This window comes from Podarcis bocagei, assembly GCF_964188305.1.
Source record: "Podarcis bocagei genome assembly, chromosome: 15".
Lineage (NCBI taxonomy): Eukaryota > Metazoa > Chordata > Lepidosauria > Squamata > Lacertidae > Podarcis > Podarcis bocagei.
The window spans coordinates 25,075,725-25,091,198 of NC_138141.1; the positions used below are offsets into that span (position 1 = coordinate 25,075,725).

At 48.0% G+C, this 15,474-nt stretch overlaps 1 protein-coding gene across 4 annotated transcripts in view; it reads right to left on the reverse strand.

Moving 5' to 3' along the window:
* Positions 1–15,474, reverse strand: part of LOC308574538 (uncharacterized protein) — a gene marked incomplete at its 3' end in the record, with an annotated part of 155,604 nt that overhangs the window by 22,678 nt on the left and 117,452 nt on the right. For 3 of the 4 annotated variants that reach the window (XM_081172429.1, XM_081172428.1, XM_081172430.1), the window contains 9 exons: positions 15,053–15,265; positions 14,730–14,875; positions 14,501–14,628; positions 7,284–7,416; positions 6,736–6,868; positions 6,073–6,261; positions 5,417–5,543; positions 3,858–4,069; positions 1,687–1,849 (listed from right to left, as the gene is read on the reverse strand). In XM_081172429.1, the coding sequence (XP_081028555.1) occupies positions 1,687–1,849; positions 3,858–4,069; positions 5,417–5,543; positions 6,073–6,261; positions 6,736–6,868; positions 7,284–7,416; positions 14,501–14,628; positions 14,730–14,875; positions 15,053–15,265 (1,444 nt within the window). The remainder of the gene's footprint in view (positions 1–1,686; positions 1,850–3,857; positions 4,070–5,416; positions 5,544–6,072; positions 6,262–6,735; positions 6,869–7,283; positions 7,417–14,500; positions 14,629–14,729; positions 14,876–15,052; positions 15,266–15,474) is intronic. The other variant, XM_081172427.1, reaches the window with a different exon arrangement.

Genomic DNA, 15,474 nt, shown 5'->3' on the forward strand with positions numbered 1-15,474 from the left:
GAGGTACCACTGTATGGCTATGCTTTGCCTCCACAGTTAGAGGCAGCTGAGGTAGAAATTCTGCAAAACCCATGACCAGGAAGGCCATTGCCGCTATGCAAGTGTGCAGCCTGGTCACAAAACTGACAGCAATCCGTTTTGAAGGAAGCTAACTGTCCACTAGAGTGGAAAACAATCCCAGATAAGATGCAAGGAAGGCTCTGCATGTACAGCAAAAAACATCACCAGCACCATAGGTTGAATAAGTGTTTTTAAGAACTATTGTTGTGTGAAGTGTTGGGGTGGCAGAAGGTGGCAAAATGTGGCTGGACAAACAGCCAAGATTACGTATATTTCCCAAATAGGGTGTGTGCTAATGGAATGCTCCCACAGACTCTTTTGGACTCTGTCCCGTAATACATGACTGAATATAAGAGTCTGACTAATTGGGAATCTGGTCTGAGCCTCTGTATTGAATCCCCAAGGAGAATTTTCTCCCATGCAGTAATGCTTCTGAATACCACTTTCTGGGAACTGCAGGATGGGGTAGTCCTCTTGTGATTGGGACTTCCTTGCAAATTTCCCATGGGTATCTGGCTGCCCACTGTAAGACCAGGATGCTGGACTAAGGTGGGCCATTCGCCAGACCTAACAGGTTCTTCTTATGTTCATTTATTCACATTCACACGTCAGTTTATGATTTTTAGTTTTATTTTTTAAAAACACACAAGCTGCCCCTGTTTGTTTTAAGAACCAAATTTCTGTTTGTTGCCCTGAGTCAGGATGGGGGGAGAAATTCAATTCAGTTTGCTTTGATAGGTGAACCTACCTAATTCACACTTTTCAGAACAATGCATGAACCAATACATAAAGGCATCCTATGAAATTTGCACTTTTCCTGATTTTGCAGTGCACCTTTAAAGTCAAGCAATGTGTACAAAAAGGTATGGATTGGGGTAAAGTATGCATAAAGCTGCACATATTAGTGAAAAAAGCCTGTCTGACGCCACCTGCCACACCCCAGGGCCACCAGGCCTGATGGGGGGAAGGGGCAGGCCGCGTGAAGCGGTGCTGCCCCCCCCCCACGGCCCACGCCGCCACCAGGGGCACAGGGGCATAGCCAGAGAGCCCCCCGTGCTGTCACCTGCCACCCTGGGGCAGCCAGGCCCGCCCAAGGGAGGTGATCCCCTTTAAAAGGGGATCACGAGATCTAGTGCTCCCCACCATCCCTTTGAGGCCCTGTGGCCGGGGGGGGGGGCAAAGACCCCAGGCCTACCTTTGGAGCGAGGAAGTCCAGCAAAGTCCTTTCCAAAGAAGCTCTGGAGCCAACTGATGATTCCTAGATAAGATCCTCCCCCTATTGTGTGGGCAGGGTGGTCCCTCCCCCTACCTGGCCTGATCACCTTGGCAACACCTCCCCAGGCAGGATTGGGCAACTGACTGAGGTAGGCAGAGACCTCCAGGAATCCCACCTGGGGAAGGCAAAGCCAAGCCTGTGCTAATGGTGCCGCATAGGGTCCAGGGGGCTGCAGCTCCATATGACCATGCAAAGGGTGCCCCCCATTTAATGTGGGGAGCGGTCATGGGGCGGGGAATCACAAACTGATGTGGAAATGTGAAGAACTGAAGATTGAAAAAAATTAGAATCTGAGAGACACTAGAATTGATGCCCAAGGTGGCATTGGTGATTAGGCTTCCGTCACTTACCTCTCTTTAATGAGCACATACTCCGGGGGGATGTGTGGCTCTCCCAAGCTCCTCCACCGCGGCTTCCAGCTCTTCATTGGGCTTGGAGCAGAGCTGGGATGCCTCAGGAGAACAACTAAGGCTGTCAACACCACGGTGAGGAACCCCAGGATGAAAAGCACAGCTGAAAAGGCAGGAGAACACAGTGGTGATTAAACGAAGGGAAGCAGGTCACCATGATTTCTTCTCAGAGGCCTGATGGTAGTCTAAGGGAGGTTCTTGAGTTCCCTTCCCCTGCTCCACTTTATCCAGGTGGCATCCATTAATGGTTCCCAGTTCATGCTTCCACCACCTGCTTAACTTCCCCCCTCAGCCTCCCTTCTCTATGGTTCAGGTGCCTCTTGCTAGTCCTCACAGCTTCTTTGGCCTGAACTGACCATCCTTCAGAGGCAGCAGAGCTAAGGCTGAAGAGGCAGAGTTTGCAGCAGAAATGGGGAACCTGTGTCCCTCCAGGTGCTTTTGAACTCTGTGGATTTATTTGAATTAAGTTTTAATAGGCATTGTGTAACGTGTTCTGACATTTGCATTGCAATGTGCATTGTATTTGGTATACTGTATAGTGGTACCTCTGGTTAAGAACTTAATTCGTTCTGGAGGTCCATTCTTAACCTGAAACTGTTCTTAACCTGAGGTACCACTTTAGCTAATGGGGACTCCCGCTGCTGCTGCGCCGTCGCCACACAATTTCTGTTCTCATCCTGAAGCAAAATTCTTACCCCGAGATACTATTTCTGGGTTAGCAGAGTCTATAACCTGAAGTGTCTGTAACCTGAAGCATCTGTAACCCGAGGTACCACTCTATAGGAATTATAGCCCAGTGACACCAGAAGAGACAAAGGTTCTCTCCTCTCATAAGAAGAACCTGCTAGATTAGATCATCTACTCCTGCATTTTGTTCCCATAATGGCAATCCATTGCTTTGCTGTTTCGTTTCCATTATTTACTTCTTTTCATCCCGCATTTTATTCTGTGAGCTGCCCCGAGATCTTATGATGAAGGGTGTTATGTAATAAATCTAATAAATAATTAAATAATCCAGGTGCCTGTGGGAAACCTGCAAAGGCATGACCCGCACACAAGAGCACTCTGCCCTCCTGTGGTTTCCAGCAAGTAGTATTCAGAAGAATTACTGCCTCTGGCTTCAGTTCTTATGGAGTGGGACAGATCTGTCTATGGCTAGATGGGAGTTATAAGTCGAGTAACATCTGCAGAGGCACACGGTCTCTCTGCACTCTGGGTCTTTCACTCCACTTTGTCTGCTGCGACAAGGTGACCCACAAACCAAGGCCTTTCCTTCCATGCAGAAACATGGGTGCAAGAGCATTGGAAACAATGCTTAAGTGTCTGGCATATTTGAGACACATAAAGGAAAAACAAGTCATCCTTAGAACTCTTGCACAGAGAAGACTTCTTGAGATCACACTATGCCTAGCTCTACTTTGCAATCCAGACCCAAGCAAATATTCCACGGTGTGTTTATTTTGACACCAGCATGTGCTGGAAACCATGACATTTGCTGCTCTTATGGAACAAACTGAAGAAAGCAAAGCCACCTATTACTTGCATTCTTAAGGCAAGGTGTGGCATACCTGGGCTGCTCCTCATTGCTAGCTCCACCTGCTATTGCTATGCAGCAAAGAATTGCTTGCACAGGAGGAGGAGAGTTGCTGCAGGAGAGGATGGAAGACCAGAAGTCTAGAGACTCTGTCTTGTTCCTCTGCTTGTATAAGACATATCAGCAGATTAACTGCTACAGATATTAATCAGTCACCTCAAGTCACCTTCTCACAGGGCGTCTGCTTTCCCATGATGCATGTTGCAAGAAGTCAGCTCTCTTTACCTCTGGAAAAATATGCCAGAGGGGCAGCTGATATTATAAAGGTGAGCAGAGAGGCCGATATGGGATGGACAACTGGTTAATTGCAGCCTACTTGTGTTGCTTTGACTGAAAAGGCCAAAGTCCACAAAGGTTTAAGGAACACATACACAGCACTTTGCAAGATCCACACTATAGACTTAAAGCACATCTGACACACATTTAAAGCACAAGGCTTTCCCCAAAGAATTCTGGGCACCATAGTTTTTTCCCCTCCTTTAAAGACTTACAAACTACAGAGTCATTGTCATGGTACCTGCAATAGCTGCCCAGTCTGGGGCGACATTCAACACCTGCCGCTTCAGAACCCCCTGCCGAGCCAGCTGGAATGGAGATGAGGGCTGGAAGGGAGCTGCAAGAGGGTTGCAGCTCATAGTCTCCTCATTCACCACCACGATCAGCATCCGATCTTCAATGGCATTATCCCGGAAGACGTACGTCCCAGGCTCAAGGAACACATGGGAGAATCTGAGGAAGGGAAAGGTGTGCTGTCTTAAATAAGCCCTTTTGCTCTACTGCATTCCATCAATATTTAATATTACCACAAAACAAAAGGTATCAATGTGGAGGAAACACCTTCAAGCAATTTCGGTGTTATTCACAGGATGATCTCAAGGTCGCTGAAGCCATGGAGATTCTGGTCAACAAATTATTTCTTTGATTATTGCTAGATTATTCTCCAAAATGATAGAGCTCCCCTAGGAAGAAGATGGGAAACATTGTTCCTCAAGCTTTCTTCCTTGCAAAGGGCATTTCATGCCGCTTATCAGTTCCTTGAGTGGAGGTCTTATTGATTCTCTGAGGGTTGGCAAGTGCATCAGAAAAGATTCTGTAAAGTTAATGGAGGCAAGAGAGATGTAAAATCAGAGATTACTCGTGAGCCAGCTCCAAAGAGGAGAGGCATATTGGACAGATGAAGACGTATGAAGTATATGTCATCCATATAGTATTTTACATGGTAAATTAGAGATGTCAACAAAATTAAGCCCTGATTTCTACAAACATGGTAAAACTGTTACTAGACTGTACAGCTTCAGACTGCTGGTGTGGACTGTGTGACTGAATGCCACCCCACATGTATTTGTGAGCATGTACATACATCTATCTGTCTACCTACCAACCAACCAGTGGAGAAGAGCTGTAAGCTAGCCTTCTCACTGATAATCTTGTGTAATATCTGAAGTTCTCAGCTATAGATAAAGAAAAGCAGACTGAGAATCACTCTGGAGCTTAAGGAATACGAACAGTATTTCTTTAGCCTATAGATTTAAAACAATTAACACAGCCAATTAAATTAACAATCCAATCAGTGAATGACTTTCCCTGACTCCCTTCAAAACAGAAGGCCACAAACGACCAAACCAACACCATCATTGGTTAACATGACAACTGAATCAACAGAAGGGGAAGGGTCATTTCCTTCAGTTTGTTTGCTGCTGAATTCAACCCCCTCAGCTGGCAATACGCTGGCAGAAGATTCACTGGATTCTTGGAATGTGTGACCCACAACATTGTATGGTAATGTACTCGGGGTTACTAATGTGGGTTTTTTTAATATCACAAAAAAGTAAGAAACAACAGCTAATATTCACATGCATATCTGTCCATTATTATTTTTTTAAGTTCTCTCCCCCCTTAAAGATCAACGAGTTGGCTAGTCTGTCAGACATCTCTGAGGAGAGAATTTTACAAGGAGAAGGCTCTGTTTCTCTTCTGCATTGGTCTAACTTCAGAGGAGAAAGGGGCTATGAACAGGGCCTCCTCTGAGGACCCTGGTAGAAGGGAAGGCATTCCTTTAGTAGCATCATTAGATACCTGGAGATGTTGAGATGAGTTTCTCGAATGAGGTGGTCCAGCCTTCTGAATGCACCAAAATCCCAGTGCGGGTTGCTGTTGTAGAGGTGCTGCTTTTGATAGACAGGGTAGTGACTAGTGAGGCGGTCTGGTAAGGAATGGGCACAGAGTCAACACCATCCAAGCACTCATGAGTGGATACAAAGCCAGGTTAAGGATGCATAAACAAACATGCTTATGTCTTGAATGGTAAGCCCTCTGTGGATCTGCACTTTGATCAGATGTGCAACCTTCCTAAGAGAACTGAGCTCAGGATCAATTTGGGTACCCTCTTTCTAGAAGACGAAATGTGAAGAGTAGCAATTGCAAAGCCAAATCTGCTTTTCCTTCTGAAAACCACAGCTGACAAATTCATAGAGGGTACAGCTATGGATGCCTATTTTCTACCTCCCATGTTAGAAGCAGCAATGCTTCTGAATACCAGTTGCTGAAAGCCCCAGAAGGGGAGAGTGCTCTTGCACCTTGTTCCTGCCCCAGCTCTCCTCTCCCCACCTCCACAGATTTGTGGGTGAGGAGGTGGAGTGAAGAGAAGCAGTAGCCCAGTTCTGTGAGCAGATACCCACTTATGCTGCATTTGATCTCACCCTTCATCACAGGAAACAATTGCATATACTCACCATAGGGATTGATGCTGAGCTGGAAAAGGATGGCATCCCCAACAGCCAGACATGCAACAGGGTTTGGAATTGTGGGTAAGAGCGGAGCATGTTGGGATTGTGCAGCCTCTCCTTCCCGCCGACGTCTCTGCCGCGGGGGAGGCAGCTCTGAATCTCCTGGATTGGAAAAGTTGATGGAAAGGGGAGGAGCTAGTCAAGAGTTAAGGAAAGATGCTTATTCTGTGGGTAGGTGGGAGGACTGGACCACAAGTTCTTACAGAGATGGGAACCCACCAATGTTGTGGGTGAGGAAACCATCAATGTCCAGTTACACACTCCTATATTCCCTTCATTTCTGACTCACAGGCCATTGGGGTCCATTGCAATGTATCCCTTTTCAAAATATATGAAGGTTCTCTCAGTGATGTTTGATCTGGGATTGACCATTCACACATGCACGTAACCATACAACACTGTTGTGATGAGGAACAAGTGTAAACCAGCTGGATCACAGATCCAAAGTGATTTTAGTAGGAGGGGGGAGTTGCACAGTCTGTGGGTTGCCTGCAAAGGGTCCATCTCACACTTATTATTATCAGGCATAGTGCTTATGGAAGACCTAGACTGCAGATGCATAATTCAATGCACTCATGTTACTAAACTGTGGCAAGCCAGACATCCTACCTGCCAGGAAAGTGTCCAGCATGTCCGGGCTGGAAAGCAGGAAGCCAAAAACTCCGCTGGGACCAAAGAGAGCCAAATGCACCTGCTGGCTTTTCTGCACATGTTCATCAGGTCCCAAGGTATTTGGTAGCTCCTGCAAAGCAATACGGCGTTATTGTCTTATAGTCTGCTATTTAACTTAAGCTATTTGTTGGAATTCTCTGAGTTCCCTATATGGTCCCCAGCAGAGTAATCCAAGAGCAACGCCAAGCCTTAGGGCACACTCACAGCCTGTATTTAAAACAGCATCATACTACTTTAAACCATTCCCAGAGTTTAACAACGAATCCCTCTTCAGAAGGAATTGTAGCTCTGTGACAAGAAATAGGGGTCTCCTAACAATTCTCAGCACCTTTAACAAACGACAGCTTCCAGAATTCTTTGGGGGAAGCCACAACAGCTCAAAATTGTATGATCCTGGTTTAAGTGTGTGGTGTGAATGTGGCCTTAAACATCCATCTGCATGCAGAGAGAGCCATTCCCCTTCAGCCCTCGCATTCTCCACTCACTCTTTCTTGAGTCCCATCAACACTCAGAAGCAGCTCCCTCTCTGGACCAAATCTCAGGGAAATCTGTGGAGCTCTCAAGAGGCACAGCCGATCACACAGCTCTTCGGCGGAGATGTACTGCTCACAGTGGCACCTGGGAAGCAGAGAGAAACAGTGCTGCTTCTGTCTGAATCTTCATTCCAGGGAAATAAGCTTGAAAGGCTTACTTTCATATAAGTTGGGAGTCAGCTGTGTCTGCTGGTGCCAGAACTAAGAAATATGCAGATCTCTGTGTTGTGAGATGCAGGGGCCACAGGTGAAGAATTATGTAGGCAATAAGGCAGAGTTAGGGAACCTAGTACCCTTGAGGTGTTATTGGAGTTGACCATTGATGGTTGGCTATTGACCATGCTGGCTGGCACTGTTGGGAATTGGAGTCTCAACAACACATTCCTGCAACAAAGGGTTCTTAAGCTCTGTCCATTGGCTTCCCCTGACCTGGGTCATTGTGGAACTCTGACTGAAAACAGCGACAACAATAACCCACCTTTCATCCCAAGGTCCCAGGGCATATTGCAATTAAAACACAATATCAAAAACAGTTTGAAAGTAACTTAAAAATCCAGAAATGATGCAGGTCCTCACACTGGCCTCCAAAACAATCCAGGGACTGGAACAACTCCACTATGAGGAAAGGATATGATGTTTGGGCTTTTTAGTTTAGAAAAAAAAAGATAATTATAGAGGTATATAAAAATCATTAATGCTGTTGAGCAGAGAAAAATTCTCCTCCACTAGTAGCTAATGGGGTCATCCAATGATGGGAGATTCAGAGAACTTATCCACATACTGCATAGCTAAGCTATGGTAAGGTTACTAGACATCCCCGTTTCCCGGGGACAGTCCCCAGATTTACAAATCAGTCCCCTGACAAAAGCCTATCATTCCTATTGAAGTTGAAAAGTGTCCCCGGATTCATTGAAAAAAATCTGGTAACCTTAAGCTATGGGATTTGCTACTACAAGGTGTAGTTATGGCCACTCACATGGGTGGCTTTAAAAGGGGTTTAGAGAAATTCATTCAGGGTCTGGGCCAAGAGGGCTTCCAGGGAAAGTTTGGATAGCCCAAATCACCAGTGACATCAGTGAGGGAGTAGGGAAACTCCATCAAGCCTCTTCTTATGAGAATTCCAAGTGCCACCAAGCCTGACGAAAGGAAGGCAGAGAGGAGCAGCCCTGTCCTCTTGGACCTGACACTGGAGGGGGTACCAGTGGTGGATGTTGACATGGTAAGACTGCAAGAATGATCTGGTAACATGTCCAAGCAAACAGACATGGAATTTGGGCATGAAGTTTACGAGACTGAGATGAAGTCCATTCCATACATATTAGGGCAGAAAACATAGGTTCTGCCACGGTGTGGGGATCTGCAGCCAATTCTGGCTCTCTAATGGGCACATCTCCCTCCCTCAGCTCCTTTGAAAGGAAGGAAGGGAGGGAGGGAGGGAGGGAGGGAGGGAGGGATATAAAGTTAATTTGAAATAATCAAAACAATAAATCTGTCTAAATGCACCTGCTTCCAGATGTACATTTGGGGGGGAAGTTATTTGTAAATGTATAACCTAAATGTGGAAATGAAACAATGTGTGAAGTGACTCCCATTTTTTATTCCTGTCTTGCCTTCTATGCAGAGGCTGCTGGCAAGGGGGAGGAGGCCAGAGTGCTGACATCTATCACATCGTACTTAATCCCATTTGAAAAATCCGAGCAATGGTAAAAATGCATAAGAGTTGGGTTGAGAACCAATGGAAGCGAAAGCTTTGAAAAGGCTCAATATGAAGGCCAAATGGCTGACATACAGTGAAATTTTGGAACAAGAAGGAGACAAACTGAAATTGCAGAGTTTTGAAAAATTAAAAAACAAAGTGAGAGATTGGCTTCATTATTATCAGATAATGGAGACATATAATTTGGATAAGAAAATTGGCTTCCAGGTGGAAAAGTCAAAATTAGAAACAGAACTGTTAGAACCCAAAACTAAGAATTTGTCAAGAATGTATAATTTGCTGTTGAAATGGGATACTCAGGATGAAACGGTGAAATCTGTTATGATTAAATGGGCACAGGATGTTGGACATAATATTATGTTTGCTGACTGGGTACAGTTATGGACCACAGGTATGAAGTTTACGGCATGTAATGCCTTAAGAGAGAATATTATGAAAATGATATACAGGTGGTACATGACCCCAGTCAAGCTTGCAAAAATCTATCATTTGCCCGATAATAAATGCTGGAAATGTAAAGAAACTGAAGGTACATTTTTTCACCTTTGGTGGACGTGCACAAAGATTAAGGCCTTCTGGGAAATGATATATAATGAATTGAAAAAGGTATTTAAGTATACCTTTCCGAAGAAACCAGAGGCCTTTCTCCTGGGCATTGTCGGCCAATTGGTGCCAAAGAAGGACAGAACTTTCCTTATGGGACCATCGGCTGGGTGAGGACTGCAGGGCCTGCTCCCTTCCAGGGCCTTCTCCAACTGGCCCAGGGGGCGTGGCCCAGGCCCTTTCTCCCGGCTATAAAGGGACTCCTGCTGCAGGGAAGCCTCGGACCATCGGCTGGGTGAGGACTGCAGGGCCTGCTCCCTTCCAGGGCCTTCTCCAACTGGCCCAGGGGGCGTGGCCCAGGCCCTTTCTCCCGGCTATAAAGGGACTCCTGCTGCAGGGAAGCCTCGGACCATCGGCTGGGTGAGGACTGCAGGGCCTGCTCCCTTCCAGGGCCTTCTCCAACTGGCCCAGGGGGCGTGGCCCAGGCCCTTTCTCCCGGCTATAAAGGGACTCCTGCTGCAGGGAAGCCTCGGACCATCGGCTGGGTGAGGACTGCAGGGCCTGCTCCCTTCCAGGGCCTTCTCCAACTGGCCCAGGGGGCGTGGCCCAGGCCCTTTCTCCCGGCTATAAAGGGACGCCTGCTGCAGGGAAGCCTCGGACCATCGGCTGGGTGAGGACTGCAGGGCCTGCTCCCTTCCAGGGCCTTCTCCAATTGGCCCAGGGGGCGTGGCCCAGGCCCTTTCTCCCAGCTATAAAGGGACTCCTGCTGCAGGGAAGCCTCGGACCATCGGCTGGGTGAGGACTGCAGGGCCTGCTCCCTTCCAGGGCCTTCTCCAACTGGCCCAGGGGGCGTGGCCCAGGCCCTTATTTGGAACAAACTTTTGGGGAAGCTGGGAACTGTTCTGCAATTGCTTCCCTGTTCCAATGTGTTTTAAAATGTCCTCAAGCAGTCGGTGGCAATTTAAATTTGTATTTCTTTTTTTCCTTTTTTCTCTTGCTGGGGGTGGGTGGGTGTAATGGATATTTGGTTGGGGATTAATTTTAGTGTAATTGTTCTGTTTTTGTTTTCTGTTGTTTTATTGGTTCTGTATAGTTTGTGTTTTGTTTTTAAGGGGTGGGATCAGGGCTGCCTGGGAGTGAGGCCCCAGCCAACACGATGGCTGGGACAAGTTCCACAGGGGGGGAAGCACTGGGACATCCGATCTCGGTGATCATGGGCAGGAGGCGGAGTTACGCTAAGACCAGACCATGTCATTACCGAGGAGGCAGGTTTAGTCGTTGTTTGAAGACTATCCCTGCCTCCGGGTCTGGCCTTGACCAGATGGATACTGGGATCAACAGGGGAAACCCACATAACCTGAAGGTGTTGCTGTGTAATGCCAGGTCAATAGTGAATAAAACCACTGCCATCCACGACCTGATTGTGGATGGAGGATTTGACCTGGCTTGTGTGACAGAGACCTGGTTGAATGAGACAGATGGGCCCGTCCTTGCTGCCGCTTGCCCACCAGGTTTCTCTTACGCACAGCAACCCAGGTCATGTGGGCGGGGAGGGGGGGTTGCAGTGATTTTTAGGAAGTCATTAGTCTGCACCAGGCGTCCTACTGGGAAGACCCAGTTTTCTGAGTGCATGTTCTGGAAGTTGGGCAATAGGGGCAGTACAGGATTCCTTTTGGTGTACCGACCTCCCCGCTGCACCAAGGATTCCCTGTCCGAGCTGCTTCAGGTCGTGGCGGATGTTCTCCTGGAGACACCTAGTTTGGTTGTCCTAGGGGATTTTAACATCCACGCCGACACGACCTTACAAGGGGCCGCTCGGGACTTCGTGGAAAGCATGGCCTCCATGGGGCTGTCCCTGAATAAGTTGGGCCCAACTCATAGTCATGGACATGCCTTAGACCTGGTATTCACCTCTAGCGACGTGGGTGATCTGACACTAAGTAAAAATGAAACCAAAGAAGTGCCATGGTCAGATCACTTCCTGGTGCAACTGGACTTCTCCGCGACCCTTCCCCTCTGCAGGGAGGTGGGACCAATTCGGATGGTCCGCCCCCGCCACTTAATGGATCCAAATGGTTTCCAGAGAGTGGTAGGGGATGCTTTATCCCGTGTTGATGGCCTTTCAGCTGATTCCCTGGTGGCCCGCTGGAATGCGGAGTTAACCAGGGCTATCGACTGTCTGGCTCCGAAGCGCCCTCTCCGATTGCATGGAGCCCGGACAGCCCCGTGGTTTTCTTCGGAGCTGAGGGCGATGAAACAATCGCTGAGACGGCTAGAGCGTCGGTGGCAGAAAACTCACTCCGAATCTGACCGGACACAGGTTAGAGCTCAACGTCGAGCCTACCAAGTGGCGATAGCGACGGCAAAGAAGACTTTCTTCGCCGCCTCTATTGCATCTGCAGAAAATAGTAGCAGGAGACTCTTTCAGGTGGTCCGCAATTTAACGGAACCACCTTTACCATCGGGGCCTTGTAAAGACCCCAAGATCTCCTGCAACGATTTTGCAAAGTTTTTTGCAGATAAAATCACTCATATTCGGAAGGAGCTAGACACCACCGTGGGAGCAGGGCTGGGGCGGGAGAGTGCTAGAGCCCTGTCTGGTCAAGTTGCATGGAATCAATTTCAATCCGTTACCCCCGAGGATGTGGACAGGCTGCTTGGACGAGTGAAACCAACCACCTGTCTCCTTGATCCTTGCCCATCCTGGCTTATAAAAGCTAGCCGGGAAGGGCTGGGCGATGGGCTCTGCGGGGTGGTGAATGCTTCCCTCTGTGAGGGAACATTCCCAGATCCGCTGAAAGAGGCGGTCATTAAACCGCTTCTTAAAAAACCATCTTTAGACCCGGCCAGTATGGCCAACTATCGCCCAGTTTCAAATCTTCCATTCTTGGGCAAGGTGATTGAGCGTGTGGTTGCTGAACAACTCCAGGCACGCCTGGAGGATGCGGACCATTTGGATCCCTTCCAATCAGGGTTCAGGCCTCATCATGGGACTGAAACTGCCTTGGTCGCACTGGTTGATGATCTCCGGCGAGCTAGGGACAAAGGTGAGAGTTGTTTCCTAGTTCTGCTGGATCTCTCAGCGGCCTTTGATACAATCGACCATAACATCCTTCTGGACCGTCTAGAGGGGTTGGGAGCTGGGGGCACTGTTATACAGTGGTTTCGCTCCTTTCTCCTGGGCCGTGTTCAGAAAGTGGTGGTGGGGGATGAGTGTTCAGACCCTTGGGCCCTCACTTGTGGGGTGCCTCAGGGTTCCGTCCTCTCCCCCATGCTTTTTAACATCTATATGAAGCCGCTGGGAGAGATCATCAGGGGGTTTGGACTGGGTGTCCATCAATATGCAGATGATACCCAGCTCTACCTTTCTTTCAAATCAGAACCAGTGAAGGCGGTGAAGGTCCTGTGTGAGTGCCTGGAGGCGGTTGGAGGATGGATGGCGGCTAATGGATTGAAGTTGAATCCTGACAAGACAGAAGTACTGTTTTTGGGGGACAGGGGGCGGGCTGGTGTGGAGAACTCCCTGGTCCTGAATGGGGTAACTGTGCCCCTGAAGGACCAGGTGCGTAGCCTGGGAGTCATTTTGGACTCACAGCTGTCCATGGAGGCGCAGGTCAATTCTGTATCCAAGGCAGCTGTCTACCAACTCCACCTGGTACGCAGGCTGAGACCCTACCTGCCCGCTGACTGTCTGGCCAGAGTGGTGCATGCTCTAGTTATCTCCCGCTTGGACTACTGCAATGCGCTCTACGTGGGGCTACCTTTGAAGGTGACTCGGAAACTACAACTAATCCAGAATGCGGCAGCTAGACTGGTGACTGGGGGCGGCCGCCGAGACCACATAACACCGGTCTTGAAAGACCTACATTGGCTCCCAGTACGTTTCCGAGCACAATTCAAAGTGTTGGTGTTGACCTTTAAAGCCCTAAACGGCTTCGGCCCAGTATACCTGAAGGAGCGTCTCCACCCCCATCGTTCTGCCCGGACACTGAGGTCCAGCGCCGAGGGCCTTCTGGCAGTTCCCTCATTGTGAGAAGCGAAGCTACAGGGAACCAGGCAGAGGGCCTTTTCGGTGGTGGCGCCCGCCCTGTGGAATGCCCTCCCATCGGATGTCAAGGTGATGGACAACTACCTGACATTCAGAAAACATCTTAAGGCGGCCCTATTCAGGGAAGCTTTTAATGTATGATATTTTAGTGTTTTTTGGTTTCTGTGGAAGCCGCCCAGAGTGGCTGGGGAAACCCAGCCAGATGGGCGGGGTACAAATAATAAATTATTATTATTATTATTATTATTATTATTATTATGTATGCAACAACAGCAGCAAGAATGCTTATTGCAAAGTATTGGAAGACACAAGATCTACCCACCCTGGAAGAATGGCAGATAAAGGTGATTGACTACATGGAATTGGCAGAAATGACTGGCAGAATCCGAGACCAGGGAGAAGAGTCGGTGAAAGAAGACTGGAAGAAATTCAAAGACTATTTACAGAAACATTGTAAAATTAATGAATGTTAGAAGGATGTTGGATAGAAACTAAGCGGTTTCCAGCTGTAATGCTTTAAGAGATATGGAGAAAAAAAGGTTTCACAAATGGGTAAAAGTTTAATGGTAAGGATTTGCTGAACTAACAAATCGAACTGGAATACAAAGAAGGGAGGTATGAGGAGGTCCGAGGAAATAAGTGTATGGAAGTTATGCCATTGAAAATTAATGTATGCAAAAACATTAATTTATTTTTTATTTTGTATGTTTCTTTTTTCTTTTTTTGTTATATCTTAAAAACTTTCAATAAATATCTTTAAAAAAAAAAAGAGTTGGGTTGAGATTTACACTCCCGATTGCTAAGGAGAAGAACTTGTCTCTCTGGTACCCAGTAATGCTTTCCCGAAAAGATGGTGCTTACATGCCAAGTTCAGCGTGGAGCTCACCACTTGCTGGACCACAGACCAGAGAGCAGTTATAGTGCTCAGGGGACACACACTTGCGGGTGGATGCTAAGCGGACCTCCCAAGGAGCGCAGCGTTCCTCCACCTGCAGAAGGGGAAGAAAAGGGGCAAGTCAGACTGGTATAATGTTTACAAAAGATGCCTCTACGGAGCATCACACATGCATCAACAGCCATGGTGCATCACCTGGGGCTGGCAGTCCTGGTCGCTGTTGCTGTCAGGTGTTTTCTTCCCTCTCTCGTCAAAGTAAAGGTATCCCACCTGGCAAATGCAAGAGCCATCAGACTCCTGGAAAGCCCGATTCAGACCATGGCAGGTACAGCTGGTAGCACCTTGAGGAGGCAAGTTGAGGTTCAGAGGGGGGTTGACTACTCATCGAAAAAGCATGGCAGCGCATGCACTCGCTCCTTATCTGCAAATGTTTGCACACTGCAGAAACGAAGCCCTTGTGCAAGCAGCTCTAAATGATGCTAATGAAAGGAACTTAGTGAGGGAACAGGTGGGCTCACCTGGATTGGATGTCGATGAACTGCCGCAAGGAAAACACCCGGTTTGAGCTGGGAGGTGATTGAAAGAGCCAGCGGGGCAGGGGTGGCATTCCTCCAGCCGCTTGGCTAGGCTGCTGTTCCCATAAGTACCAGGAGGACACGGCTTGGGGGAAGAGGTCAGGTCTGGGCAATAATACCCCTGGGGGCAAGGATGCTGGAGGTAACTTGCAGTACCTGGGGGAAGAGGAAGAACAGGAATTTCTCACTCTGTACACAGCATCAGCCTAGACAAACCAGTGGTATAAAAATGATGGGTTGTCTCCAATGCTTGACATACAGATTCGTTGAAGTTAATGGAGGTGACTAATGGAGGTTCATTCATTTCAGTGGGTCTACTCTGATGCAACCCAATGTTCTTTGGCTTCTGGCTCAGATTTTAAATG